Source organism: Microtus ochrogaster, unplaced genomic scaffold (assembly GCF_000317375.1).
Source record: "Microtus ochrogaster isolate Prairie Vole_2 unplaced genomic scaffold, MicOch1.0 UNK1, whole genome shotgun sequence".
NCBI classification, from domain to species: Eukaryota; Metazoa; Chordata; class Mammalia; order Rodentia; family Cricetidae; genus Microtus; species Microtus ochrogaster.
The window spans coordinates 39930484-39945994 of record NW_004949099.1 but is presented as its reverse complement, the minus strand read 5'-3'; the positions used below and the strand labels follow the sequence as shown (position 1 = coordinate 39945994).

The 15511-nt window shown below is 44.8% G+C and overlaps 1 protein-coding gene across 1 annotated transcript in view; it reads left to right on the top strand.

Moving 5' to 3' along the window:
* The window catches only part of Dyrk4 (dual specificity tyrosine phosphorylation regulated kinase 4), a 41332-nt gene that overhangs the window by 822 nt on the left and 24999 nt on the right, over positions 1–15511 (top strand). The window contains exon 2 of the mRNA XM_005365268.1: positions 4681–4774. Within this exon, the coding sequence (XP_005365325.1) occupies positions 4681–4774 (94 nt within the window). The remainder of the gene's footprint in view (positions 1–4680; positions 4775–15511) is intronic.

The window sequence follows — 15511 nt, the reverse complement described above, 5'->3', positions numbered from 1 at the left end:
GGGTGGTAAGTTTGAGGTCAGCCTGATTAAAATAACAACATAGCAAGTGTCAGGCCAGCCTGGGCTACAAGAGTGAGATTCTGGGCCTGGCCTTACTGGTCCTGGGACTTAACCCTTCTCTATTTCAGTCTTTACCCAGAAGAAGATGGGAACCTGAAGGCCTGTCTGGCAGAATGCCAACCATCCCTCTGACTTTACCCTCTCCAACTCCATATTGTCTGCACCTGAGCTAAAATGCATGCTTCTCAAACGTGGAGGAGCCAGGGCAGCGAACTGTGGTTTTAGCTGACTTGAGCCCCCATGTAAGTTTGCTGTGAGCAGCTCAGAAGAAAACCATAGTGTTGACTGTACTTATCGACTCACCAGTACCATCCAGAACCATCACGGGATACAACAGGCAGTGCCTGACTTAGCCATGAGAACAAGGCAAGACTCTCGGAAACGGTAGCCACTTTAGAAAAGATCACTGGAAAAGGAGAAAATTGAGTAAAATAACCACAGAGCAATCTTACACTGCCATGCCTGTGGGATGCTCTATCATGCAAGAAGTTTGGGCAAGACCCCACTGTCCACGTGGAGTGGAATATACACAGGGAAGAAAAACAAGTTTTTTAAATGTTCTGAACACTCAAGAATTCTTGAAGAGAAAGGAGGATAGATTTGTTCTTTGTGCTTTTTTTAAAGATTGCAAAGAGAGGTGGGGAGAATATCTTGTGTAATATCGGCTACCCTCCCCACAAATATTTAATAAGTACCTACCATATGCAAATTAACAGCTGAGCATGAAAGTGGGCTATTGGGGAAAACTTCACTGTCTTGGGAGCACCTCAACACTGGCAAGTGATTATCAGGGAGTCAAGGTCCCTCCACTACCTGAGGGCATAAAAGAGGGGGTTCCCCCAAATCTCCATTCTTATAATTAAGTCACTGGACCATAAAGGATTCAAGGGCTCACGTAGAAGGGCTGAGGAGTTAAATTTGCTTTGTTGGGGCTATCACTTACGTAGTTAAATAATCATCTCCCTTTTTGAAGAAATGCAAGGAAAGTCACTGCTCCCCTATTCTACCACCGTATCTGCCCCAAAGGCAACCCCAAAATCATGAAGGTCAAGCCACTGTCAACTGCAGTAGAAATCATGAAATCACAACAGGTGACCTCAAGAGACACAGTTTCCCTGTGGACATTTGTGTCCTTTATACACCGATGCATTTGCTTAAAATTCCACACAATAGGATTTTAGTAACAGTAATGCTGACACCTCCATGACTTCCAGATTCCAAACTTTCTGAGAACAAGAAATCCATTTTCCTTATCCCTCATCCTCCATACTTAGCACTGCTGTGGGCACTAGGCATCTGATGCTCTAAATTCTCTTTTGAATTAATCTAAATGCGGCTTTCCCTTCTTCCAGCAAGTTTGTACAAAGGGTATTCAACAGAGACCAAGCACCACATTCAAGCTTGTAAGGAATTGAAAAAAACAAATACCAACTCACCACGCATGGCTCCACAAGACTCAGGATCAAAATGAGACAAAAATCTCAACGCTTTCCCAAGACAGTTAAGTGACACTAACACTGTGGACAAAGGGAGCTCACACAGGAAAGTGCCGTTCAGTCTAGGAGGCAAGGGAGTAGGGTGAGGAAGGAAGGAAAGCCCCATCTGTATGTAAGATCATCCTTTCCACTTTAGAGCCGTTCTTCCTGCGGCCACCACTCCAGCTCTGAGCTAAGGTTATTATTCTCAATCATTCCTGTAACGAAATGTAAAGGAAATAATAAGTCATTCTGATTCATAGTCTATGCAGCTCATTGCAAGTTTTGTGCGCTGTGCTTCCATGGCCTCCAGGACTCTATGATGTGCTCTGCTGCTGAGTTACATCCCTAACCCTCAAGACATTGTATGAAGACTGAAAAACATATCATCACAGGGAAAGAAACTGGAAATATTTACAGTACTCTGTGTGTGTGTGTGTGTGTGTGTGTGTGTGTGTGTGTGTGTGTGTGTTCAGCCTGACAATGGATTGTAGGGTTAGAATTAAAATTACTAGACGGGTCTTGGGAGATCATTTAGTCTGGTCTTACCAGCTTACAGATGAGGGAATGGATTACAGAGAAGACCAATTGGCTTTCTGGCCTCTTGCAGCATGGGGATGAGCCCCCAAGGCCCCTCAGCACCATCTGCAGGCCTTGGTCTGACTTTTTAACCTTCAGCTGCCAGGGAAGGAGCGCAAAGAACCCCAACAATTTATGAAGGACTTACTCTATATCACCCACCTTCCTTGTGAAGTAGACAAAGAATGAAGTTACTGGACCTTGACAGGAGAAACTTTCTTCAGTTCTCTCCAGTGTGGGAACTGACTGATGCTATGTCCAGTCGAAGGCCAGAATTCTGCCTATTTCATTTCTCAGTTTATTTCCTAGTCCAAATGTCCCTCAGTCACTGTCTTGGCTGTGTCCCTCACTATTGCCAATAGGTTCACAGACTGGCTTCCTCTAAACTGTGCCCCATGACATTGCCATGAGACGGTCCAAAACCAGAGAGCTACTATGTCAGTCCAGATGTAGAACAACCAAACAGTCACAAGACTAACCTGGGCTATGTGGCCCTTCACCTATCTAGCCCTTCAGAACATCTCAGGACTACTAACAGTTCCTGGAAAGGTCAGCAAGTGATCCTTCATACTCGGCTCTCTGGGAGCCTTGTCCATCTGCTCTTCACTCAGTCCTCTATGCTCGTTCCCCAAGGACAGTTGACTGTGTCTACCTGGGGCCTCAGACTTCTCACCACCCATAGAGCGCTCCCCGCATTCTGCACACCGTGCTGACATTATCGGATCTCCTCTTCCAATCCAAGCATTTGCCTTAGGGGCAGAGACCGTGGCTAGCAAACTGCCTGAGCAAATGTTTCCACAAAATACAGAAGAAAGAAGGGAACTGACCAGTAGCAGAAAAACAACTTAGTCTTTGCTGACTTTCACATAGGATTTATTATCATATGTTCTCATGTGCAGTCTGTGGGTGAGGGATGGGGAGTGTCCTGTAGCTTGAAACATGGCATGATTCTGTCATCCCAGATGATTGAGAGACTGAAGAGAATCATTTAAGTGTGGGATACTTGTGCTCTGTGATGAGACTCGTAACATTTATTTTGTGTGTGAAAGAGGGTACCACTTTGTAGTCAAGGCTGGCCTTGAACTTGCCATCTTTGTACCCTGGCCTCCCAAGTGCTGGGATAGCAGGCGTATGTACCACCATGTTCAGCGAAGAGGGTATGCCTTTAAAAATTGTGCTCAATTCTCTAACTTTCCTCCTTCGAGGGAGGTTTTTGTTTTTTGTTGTATTTTCTTTTTTTTTTTTTTAACAGTTCTCTTCTTCTAGATTCTTTTAGTATCTATATGGAGATAATAGCACCAAGCTTTTCATTAGATAAACATGGGATCCTATAACTTACTGTTCTACTGGTTTTACTCAGTTTGCCGTGGGTATTGTAAGACCCATATCATTCTAAAACTAACTGTATCGTGTTCCATAAAGCATATGTGTCTTTTTTTTTTTTTTTGGTTTTTCGAGACAGGGTTTCTCTGTGGCTTTGGAGCCTGTCCTGGAACTAGCTCTGTAGACCAGGCTGGTCTCGAACTCACAGAGATCTGCCTGCCTCTGCCTCCCGAGTGCTGGGATTAAAGGTGCGCGCCACCATCGCCCGGCATGTGTCATGTTTTTTAAATTCCCATTGGATACAGAATTTTAAGTGTTTAATTCCTCAGTAAATGTATGTCTTTTTTTCTATGGATAAATGAAAAATCATGGTACTGCCATTAGTGATTGGTTATACTGTCTGCAAAAGCTAACAGCTCTACTGACTTTCCACTGATCTCCATTCTGCCCTGTTTTTTCTATTTTTTCAAATTCCCTTTGCTCTCAGAGCTGGAGGATGTAAAGGGACTTCATGAGGCACAGCAGAATCTCAATGGTACTCCACGACCGGCAAAACTTGCCTTCCACTATATACCACAGCTCTGCCTAGAGTCCACACCCATATGCAAGCTTCTGTCTCATCTTGCCCAAGTTAATTATCCACTGAGTTGTACTTTGAATGAGGAAGGCACATAAAAAAAGATGACATCTGATTTCCCTTTCCTTTCTGTAGACATTAAATCACCCAAGTGCACACATGATGGATCCATATCAGGGGTTCTGGGCGTGCTAAGAGAATGAGCTTGGCTTTGCAGATAGCTAGGGAACTGGACTCTGGGCTGGCCATTGTGACTACTGCCACCTAACTTTGCCATCCTGCTCCATAGCTCCTGCCTCTCCCTTTGCACTCCTGTCTTTCGTGAGCTCAAGAAGGAATGCAAGAGGAACAGAGCTTGTCCTTGCTGTAGGCTGGTCCCCGCTGTAGGTTGGGCCCTGCTTTTCTCTAAGCTCTTCTGCTTTGATTCGTCCCAAGTATGTAGGCCTTTATTTGCGTTTCATCCCTATTGCCGCCTTGCTATTGTATTATCATCGCTTCTTCCTCCACTATCACCACCACCATCTCTGAGACCGGGTCTTGACAAGTAGTTCAGGGCGACCTTGAACTTGAGACTCTCTTTCCTCAGATCTCTAGTGCTGGTATTAGAGGCATAGACCTCCATTCCCAGAGCCAACTTTATTTTTTTGCTCTCTCTCTCTCCTGCAGGACTCCGATGGATGCAAACAGGCCAAGGAAACGCAGCTTGACGACCTTCCCGACTTTGAAAGCAAGAAAGAAGCAAAGTTTCACCTCTGTGAAGGTAAGCACCATCAGGTCCCATGTGAAGAGCAGGGACATCTCCAGGAAGATGTGGAGAGCTTGGGACCCAGGGGGAAGATAGTAAGGAGGTAAAGGTATTGAGGGACCCAGAAGGCGGGTGGAGCTGGTGCAACTTTTCCTTGTTGCCATGGCAAAATAGTTGAAAAAGCAACTTGAAGGAGAAAGGGCTTGTTTTGACTCAAAGTTAGAAAAAAAAGCAGTGCGCTGTGATGGGGGAAGCGTGGTGGCAGGAGCTTGAGGTGCCTGGTCACATTGCATCCGAAGTCAGAAATTAAGAGACAAATGAACGCTGGTGTCCCACTCGCTACTTCTTCTCTGTTCAGGCCCCGGCTGCAACCCATGGAGCGCCGCCTCCCACAGTCAGAGTGGGTCTCCCTGGGAAGCTCCCTGGAAGCATCCTCCAAGGCCTATGCAGAGATTGGTCTCCTGAGTAGTTCTGAAGCCCATCAGGTTGACAGGATTACCCATTACGGTGGACTCAAGGGAAAAGCAGCCGGACTTGTGAGGCCGCCATTAAACAGGAGGCTTACGCTGGAGACATTGCTGGGCCAATGACTTAGCCACAGTTGCTGCTTTTCTCTTCTGTCTACCTGGGGCTACCTCAGAACAATCCATTGTTCACAATAAGTATTGGAGATCAGTTCCAGAATTTGTATTCTTGTTCCCGACAAAGACATAATTTATTTTTTACTCAGCCACAAAACCAAATGAAAGGTATAGCACAGAAGTTAGGCCAGGATGTAGCAACCATTGCTACCATCTATGAGCTAAGCAAAAGGGAGATTTTTTTCAATCTAGTACAATTTAGTGTGTTCAAAACATTATATTGTTTGCGACCTTTTCTCAGAATTGGGAGTTCTACACTGTGAGTTCGAAGTCAACCTGCGCTATGTGAAATCTTGGTTCCAAAAAAAAAACAACAAAAAAAAAAACCAAAAACCAAAAACAAAGAATTAAATTGCCAGGAAACAGTTACCACAAGATACATTTGAAAAAAATAAAAGGAGCAATTTCTTCATGCTGCATTCTGCAGTAACTTCCAGCAAGTGGAAGCAGATTGAAGAAGACACCTAACACTGAATTCTGTTGTTCATGTGTACACACAGAGACCCAAGCACACACATACAAACACATGCACAAAAAGCTCTGGAGATGAATCTTTGTCTGTGTATTGCCACACACCATTCGCTAGAATCCAGTTCGCGAGCTTTGGGCAAGGGGCTGGAGGTTGAGGAAACGCACACAGACACACACAGACACACGGACCTCCAATCACTTTAATAGCACCATGGAGGCTTAAATACCCAGCAGTCAATGGCCAACAGGTGAAAATCCCATCCTCTGATCCTCTAGGCAAAGCACAGCTTTTAGTAACTTCAATTAGAAGGCTCTAGCAGGGAAGAGCAGCTGAAGGCCAGGACTCCAATTGGTCCCAACATTGTATGTCCTCTTCCTGTAGCATGAGTTAAAAACACCTTAAATACTGAAACACGTTAACAATAATGTGTAATTTTCATAGTATTTAATGTATATTACAGAAAAAACAATGTTACTCAAATATTAACTGTTGGGTCATGTTTGGGATTTAGCACAATACCTCATGCATTTCAGGAAGCACTCTAGTGCTGAGTTACAGCCCGACCCTAAGTATTTTAAACCCAAACTTTGGTATCTCTCAAAAGAGTTCTTAAAAACATTATTATTATTATTTTGGCTTTTTGAGACAGGGTTTCTCTCTGTAGCTTTGGAACCTGTCCTGGAACTCGCTCTGTAGGCCAGACTGGCCTAGAACTCACAGAGATCTGCCTGCCTCGGCCTCTGCTTCCCAAGTGCTGGCATTAGAGGTGAGCATCACCACCGCCCGGCACAAACGTGATTTTTAAGGACTAGAAGAATGACTCAGCAGTTTTCTAGCGGAGAACCTGAGTCCAGTTCCAGCAGCCATGTCTGGCAGCTCACAACTGCCCGCAACCTTAACTCCAGGACATCTGCAGATATACACATATTTAAAACTAGCTGGAGAGATGACTCAGTGGTCAAGAGCGCACCTCCCTTCAAGACACCCTGAGTTCAGTTCCCAGAACCCATGTCAACTGCTTATAATCATAGTTCCAGGAGGATCCGATGTCTCTGCCAGAGTTGGTAGGTGGGAAAGCCCAGCATCGTCTTCTGCTAGTCTACATCTGCAGGAGACTTGGCATCCTGAAGATCACTCACATCTGTTTTTCCTCTTTCTCCCCCAGGGACCCGTTCTTCCTCCAGACATCTACATGGTGAGTACCAGTTCCCCCGCCTTCATTTCCACAGATACCCGACTTTGGAAAAAGGGAACAAGGGTTTACAGTTACCGTCAGTTGCTGTAAAAGGGTGTTAACACATACTGGCCTAAGAGAGTGTCTCTCTGAGTGCTGGAGTCCAGCAGAGCGGATACAGGCTTCTGAGGATAGCATCTCTATGTTGCAAAACAGCATGTTCCACGGGGAGGACAGAGATGCTAGAAATGCAATGTGGCTTTTTGCTTTTCTTATTTTCTCCTTACATCTGTGTTGAGACAGTCTCCCTCAGTTCACAGAGGAGGAACTGAGACCTGAAGACATTAAACAAGGCATCCAAAGTCAGCCTGCTAATAAAAGCTGAAATCAGGACTTAGGCTTTATTCTGTAATTGATGAATGTTTTTTAAATTATTTTCATCATGATGTGTACTATGATCTATTCTAAAAATAGTAATATACAATGGTCCTCTCATGCATCCAGCACAGTGTCCCTTCCCATTACATTTCATCCCATTTATTATCATCCTCTGCAGTCATCTATTGGTCCCTCGCTTTCCTGTGTGTGCATGCTCGTATGTCTCTGGTCACAGTGAGCAGTGTTTCTAGACGAGTGATCCAGGGACAGCATCCTGGGTGATGAGCTTGAAGACTGAACTTGAGCGGATACTGCGAAATCGCCCAGCCCTGGTATCGATGTGCTTTGCCCTGGCGCTGTACACAGTTTTAACTCCTCACCATTTTGTTCCGTTTAGAGCCCATAGGCGCTTCATCCACTGACTTTGCAGAGAAGTGACATTTTCATTGTAATTTGCACTTGATGATAGTATTAATGAGATTGAACTTCCTCTCATCTGTTCATTGGCCACTTGTGTCCTTTTCTCATGCCTGCTCATGTCTTTTGTCCTTAGAGGTTTTTCTGAGGTTGTCACCATTTCTGCATTGGGCATAGAATATTTTATATGTCTATCTGCTAGACCTTTGCCAGTTGTAAAGGACCTGTCCAAGTTCATTGGTTCCAATGTTCTCATGTACTTACTAGTCATCTAACAGTTTGGGATCTATTGAGAAAATGGAGGACAAGGTTCCCCATCACCTATCAAGGTCTTTCTATCAGTGGCATCTACAGTAGCGTGTAGCTGTACAAGCGATGATGCAATACTGGTAAGTTATTATCAACCAAAGGCCACAGTTTCTATGTGAGTTTGCCCTCTGTGTTATGCAAAACGTTGACAGTGCGCAATGTCATGTATTTCTGATCATCACAAAGGGCAGACTCACTGCCCTAAGAACTTCCCATTCTCTACCTGTCCATCCATGTCTTTTCCCTTACGATACCCCTACCCACTACTTTTCTTATGTCAGTTGTTTTGCCCTTTCCAGACTATCATATAGTTAGGGTCATACAACATGCAGCCTCTTCAAATGGCTTCCTTTTAGGTATCAGTAAAAGTGCTTCTCACATTTTGCGGCTTGATATAATTTTCCTTTATTAATAAGTAATACAGCATTATGTGGATACAACAGCTTGATTATTCACCAATAAAAGGGCCTGTTGATTGCTTTTTATTTTCCGGCAGTTGTGAATAACGCTGCTGTGAAACATTCATGTGCAAGTTTGAGTGTGGACAGTTTCCAGTTCGTTCGGGTAAACATCAAGAGCACGCTGTGGGGTTGTAGGTTAAGGCTACAACTAGCTGATTGCAAAAGCAGTCAGACTGTCTCCCAAAGCAGCCACAGCATTTTGCCTTTCCAGCAGCAGTGAATGAGATTTCCCGTGGTCATCAGCTCCTTTTTGACATTTGGTACTGTCAATGTTCGGGACAATACCTGAGCCACCATAAAATGTGTACATACTAACGCACTTACATTTATAATTGGCTAATGACTTATGATGTCAGCATCTTTACTTATGTTTATTTAGCGTCTGTATATTTTTGATTTTGAGACAGACTTCAAAGTCCACATACTATTATTCTTTAGTCTATGATTCCTCAAATGTATTACATTTTATTTATTTAATAGTGTGTGTACACACATATGAGTGTGTGTATGTGTGTTGGGGCATGTGGGTGAGTTTGTCACAGCATATGTGTGAAGGACAGAGGACAATTTCTAGAAGTCAATTTTCTCCATCCACCATGTGGGTCCTAGGGTTCAAACTCGGGCCTTCAGTCTTGGCCAAAGGTACCTTTACCTACCGAGCCATTTCACCAGTCTTGTGTTACAAGTCCTTAGAGACCAGTCATTGATGGAGTCTTAGAAATCATTCTGTCAGAGCCAAAGCATTGTCCTCAGTGCTGTGAGACAAAATGATGCCCTTCTGGCCAGACTGCACAGTAGAGCTGGGTATGAACATGCAGATAGAGCGGGCATAGCAAGGTACAGTAATGGCTCTCATTGAGGAAGGCATCATCAGAGCCCTCACTGAAGGAAAAGCAAGCTTTCTGGCAGTTCAGAAACACCTTCTTAAGCAACTGTCTAGAACATTCCATCATGTTACGCTAATGTACCAGCCAGCCATCACATCATCACAGGGTATAGAAACAGGGTTCATTCGTTATATTTTCTTCTCTGTGTTAATGCCGCCTGCACTTGTACAAGGAGGCTCCATGTGAGGTGGATGGAGGGGAGCATTACAGGAAGAAGTAACACAAGCAACGCCATGGCATAAACCTAAACCAGCAGAACACACTATTAGAAATAATTTCCTTTAGCACTTCCACGGTACACGTATCTCTGTGCTATGGAAACTTAGCGTTTCATGAAATAATTAACAGATAATTGATTTCTGCAACCATATCCAGATAACGTCAGAATAAAAAATTAAAAATTACTTAAAGATTTATTTTTTATATGTATAAATGTTTGCCTGCATGTATATCGGTGTACTGTGTATATGTCTGGTGCCCAAGGAGGCCAAAATAAGTATCTAATCCCCTGGAGCTGGAGCTGCTGCTGATTGAAAGATGCCATGTGGGTCCTGAGAAGAAAACCCAGGTCCTCTGGAAGTGCTTATACCTGCTTCAGCCTCCTGAACTATTTGTAATTAGAGAGTTTCAGAGAAGTATTTCATATTTCCTTGTACCTCGGTTTTGTAGCAGACCATGAGGAGGTCAGAAGCGGGGGGCTGGAGAGATGACTCAGAGGCTAAGAGCACAGGTTGCTCTTTCAGAGGTCTTGAGTTCAATTCTCAGCAACCACATTTTTGGTCCACAGCCATCTATAATGAGATCCGGTGCCCTCTTCTAGTGGGCAGGCATACATGTAGGCAGAAGGCTGTATACATAATCAATAAATAAATCTTTTTTTAAAAAAAAGAGGTCAGAAGGAGTAGAGATATGACTCATCAAAAAGGCAGTTGAGAGCTTAGGTTCTGGACTCAAGTTTGCTATTCTCGGGGATAACTTGGTTTCTCTTCTCCATGTGCAAAATGAGGCCATTCCGTGACATATTCCCTAAGACTGTCCCCAGCATCACAATTATCCAAGATCCATTAATGAAGCCATAAGGAGATGTGTCCCCCAGTGACAGACACTGAGAAGTAGGAAATGACCCCAAGTGTCTGGGTTCCTGCCCTTCTCTCAGGTATGATCAGGGGCCTAGTAGGCAGGTCCCCTGGGAGGACACTGCATCCATGACACGGGGAGCTGCTGTTCCTATGTGACCACTCACGTTCATCCCTCTAATGGGTCTCCTGGGTCCCTATTGCCTGTGGGAGGACCCACGGGGCAGTTCCTTCCTACTTAGGCATTCTGGGCTGCCTCATGCACAGCAAAGGGGCTGAATTTCATCACGGTGCCTTCCCCTCCTGCAGTCTTTGTCTGGGTTGGATGGGCAGAGACATTCATTTACATTGTGTTCCCTAATGAATTTCTCTCTCTTCCATCATCACACTCCCTCCTTACATCAAGCATTTGTTTTGAACTCAGTTTTTTCTCTGGCCTCTGGGAGATTATGTAGCCTTCAGGGAGGAAGCCATGAGCTGACAGCAGAGAACTTGACCCTCCTCTGCCTGCCAGGATCATCTAAGCTCTAGGGATTTTTTTTTTTTTTTGAGGGAGAGGGAGGAGGAGAAGGAGCCAGTTGAGAAAACAGAGAAGTCGCCTGTGAGGAATGACTTTGGCAGCGTTGTGTGATGACGCACCTCTGAACAAGCTAGGTGGCCTAGGGACAGGGGACCAGGGGAACCGGTGCCCACCTAGAGCCCAGGTGCTTTCTTCCCTGGACGGCACAGATGAGGACATCCAAGGCTCAGTCCAAGGTAATAAGACCAGGAGATGCATCTTGGGATCCTGTTAAGACTAGCTCTAGATGCGGAAGAGAGCCATTGTTCTTCAGCTTTCGGGGTGAGGGTGTGTAAACTTGTAAACTGCGCAGAGCTTTTCATCTGAGGTAGGGGAGGGCATGCATGTTCACTTGGGACCTGGTGTGGTGAGAATGCACACCTATTGCATAACCACACTGGGGTCAATAAAACTGATGTATTAAGGGTTTGCAATGCAAATACAGAGAAAGGGCAGAGGCCCTCGCTAATCCCATGCTGTGGCTCCGCACTCTGCAGTCCTGGCTCTGAGCCTTCCCTTACACAGAAGGAGGAGGAGATAGAATGTCAGTGGTAGGGGGCACTGGAGTAGCACTGAGTATTTCATCCTTCAGTGTGCCTTGTGTGGTTCTGGGGATTCCATTCTTCTTCTTTTTTTTTTTTATTGGATCATTTTATTTTATTTTTTAAATTTATTTATTTATTAAGGATTTCTGACTCCTCCCCGCCACTGCCTCCCATTTCCCTCCCCCTCCCCCAATCAATCCCCCTCCCTCGTCAGCTAGAAGAGTAATCAGGGTTCCCTGACCTGTGAGAAGTCCAAGGACCGCCCACCTCCATCCAGGTTTAGTAAGTTGAGCATCCAAACTGCCTAGGCTCCCCCAAAGCCAGTATGTGCAGTAGGATCAAAACCCATTGCTGAGGTAAGCCAGACCCAAAAAGAGGAACATGGGATGTACTCACTCATATTTGGTTTCTAGCCATAAATAAAGGACAGTGAGCTTATAATTCACGATCCTAGAGAAGCTAAATAAGAAGGTGAATCCAAAGACAAACATATAGGCATCCTCCTGAATATTAACCTTCATCAGGCAATGAAAGGAGACAGAGACCCACATTGGAGCACCGGACAGAAATCTCAAGGTCCAAATCAGGAGCAGAAGGAGGGGGAGCACGAGCAAGGAACTCAGGACTGCGAGGGGTACACCCACACACTGAGACAATGGGGATAATTTTCGGGAATTCACCAAGACCAGCTAGCCTGGGTCTGAAAAAGCATGGGATAAAACCAGACTTACATAGCAGACAATGAGGACTACTGATTCCATTCTTCTATGTCCCTCCAAGAGGTCAAATGAGCAGTCAGTGACTCGCACAGGAAGGAACACCAGCCTGTTTAGGCATTCCAGGACTTGGTTTCCTAACATAGACCACTTTTATCTAGTCCCTAAACTACACTCAGAAGAGATTCATTTATTGGGAACAAAGCAATGAGGGACCAAAGGACAATGTCAGAAAATGCCAGAAATTTGCCTAAAAGGAAAGTTCTGTTTTCTGTTGCGGATGAGGAAAAGCATAGCAGTTTCTTCTTGTCCCTTGGGGATGCTATGGTAGAATGAGATGCGATGAGATAGCATGCCTCTCGAGGAAGTTGCTGGGAAAAATGGACTGGAAGTTCATCATGTGGTACAACAAAACCGCTTTCTGAGACTCTCCACGTGTGTGTGTGTGTGTGTGTGTGTGTGTGTGTGTGTGTGTGTGCGCGCGCGCGCGCACGCGTGTGCACATGTGTATATGTGCCAAGACACAGAAGCCAGAACATGGGGGGAAGTGTCTTCATCAAGCCTGGGCTGGCTCTAACCTTGGCTATGAGCTGCCTTTTCTCTTTATCCTGGGGTGCTGTACAAAGACAGGCTGTATCTGACAGGCGTGGAAGCTTTTCTGTATGTAGATCAATATGGGCTCATGAATACATAATTTTCCCTTGCATTATTATTGAATATTAGCCTATTATTTTTGGCACTTTTTTCCTTTCTATGCCCACAAGTTATTTCCTGCTCTGGTCCTAGAATCTGCTGTTTGTCCAAGGACCCCTGGTTCCTCTTATTAGAGAATGGCATAAGATACCAGGATATGGGTTCTGGGCATTTTATTTCTACGGGGTGTTATTTCTCTTAAGAAAACCAAGAGGCAATGGATGAGTGTGTGTGTGTGTGTGTGTGTGTGTGTGTGTGTGTGTGTGTGTGTATGTGTTTATCTATGTAAACATACCAATATAGGATTTCTGTGTAACCATCTGTATATACATTAAGTCAAACACAAGTTCTCCTTTATCCAGTCCTAGTCAATTATGACGTGATGGGATGGACCCTCACTGATCTGTAAATTTTCAGCCCAACATAGAAACCTGCTGTCTTCCTTGCAGGCACTGTATTCAGCTCCAGGGTACGTGTCTGGTGAAATCTGACTGCTGCCTCCCAGAAGTTCTGTTTGGTTTTATCCTTTTCTCAGGTTAAACATTATGCTCTTTTACGTTTTGTGGCCCGTCATCTTGTGCATCATCCACCAGCTCTGTGGTCATAGCTTTTCCTGCTTCAGGGAAAATGGGCAAGATCGCCCCTTGCTCTTCACAGCAGAAGACAACAAGCTCCAGTCTGAGCATGCGCAAGGCACGGGTCTCAGCATGTTACACCGATTGCTCTATTCCTCATACCAGCCCTCCGAGAGTTTTGCTGTTAACATCCCCATGTTACAGGAGGAATGACTGGTAACTGTTCAAGATCAGTGATTAGTGAAATTCTTGAATTGGGAACTGTCCCCAGGCACGCTAGTGCATCCTGTAATCCTAGCACAAAAAAAAAAAGAAGAAAAAGAAAGGGGGGGGGGCGATTTCCAAGTCTTCATGCCCATGAACATTGTTTTATTCCATATCACTGCTAAAGAGGTGAAGTCCCACTCTTCACATATGGTATAAACTGCTAGTGGTTCATAGTTCCCCATAGGATCGAGCTTCCCTGCTTGGCTCTCAGTGCATCCCAAAGCCAGCCCCAGGCTACCGTTTACCCAGCATGGGCCGTAGAGGCCCATAGTATGGGCCAGATTTTACTGCTTCGTCTCATAGCACACTGTCTTCCTCCCTCTCGACCCTCGTGTCTGTCAACCCTCCCTGCTCCCCAGGCTCGCAGCTCTCACCCTGACATCTCCCTCTGTGAAGGCACTCATTGCCCTCACCCTTTGGCGGACCGTCTGAGTTGCACATTGTTAGAATAATTCTCATAATCTGTCGGTCTCCCATTGCACTCACAACACTAGCTTGTTGATACTGATGGTCACTTATGAGTTTCAATCCCCATAAACACACTGGATAAGATTCTTTGTGTTCTAAAATTAATTTGCAGTATTTCTCCACATGCCAGAACCCATTCAACGGACAGGAAAATCCTGAATTTAGCACATATTAGCAAATTAACAAATGTGGTTTGAGGCCATAGCCACTCTCCGTGTACACCCCTTTCCTTCAGCCCTCTTGCAAAGTCTGGGAGGCCACAGATGACTATTGAAACAGTCACCATCTCTACAGCTCTGAGATGAGCTTAGCTAGAGGACAATAAAGCTGGGGATTGTACCCAGTTGCTAAATTTTACAGAGGTGGCTGTGTCCCTACTATTTTTTTTTTTACTTAAACTTTAATCCTAGTCCTACTAATAGCAACCACAAAATTCAGGTCCACTGTTCTGCTAATAGCTTCCCAAGTGGATCGTGGAATGACTGTGCAGCCTCCCGACCACTGTTTGTCTGTGTGCCGGACATGGCGGAGCCGCTCACCTCTGTGGTGGGCTCTCTCCACCTTGGTACACAGTGTTCCAGGCCAGTATTGCATTTTTCTCTACCCACCCCTTTCTGGATGTGAACTCTCTTCTCATCAGATCACTGGCATTAAGCCTGGTCACCTAGATTCTGGAAGGTTCCACTGAGGTACCTTTCAAAATATTGGATGGTAAAGACCGTTCTGAGCTCTAAGCATTTCATCATCTAATGAGCAAGAACAACTTGAATTTTACTCTTTTCCACCTCTAAGGATTCTGATAATGCTTTGTTGATGAAAATGTTATACTGACTACTTTGCTTTTGAGATAAGAATTTGCTTTATAGTCAGGCTGTCCTGCATCTCACAACCCTCCTGTCTCAGGTATTCCACTGCTGGAACAACAGGCAGGTGTCACCCCACTTGGCTTTACATTGTTTACCTTCTTCTTCTTCTTCTTCTTCTTCTTCTTCTTCTTCTTCTTCTTCTTCTTCTTCTTCTTCTTCTTCTTCTTCTTCTTCTTCTTCTTCTTCTTTTTCTTCTTCTTCTTCTTCTTCTTCTTTTTTGGTTTTTCGAGACAGGGTTTCTCTGTAGC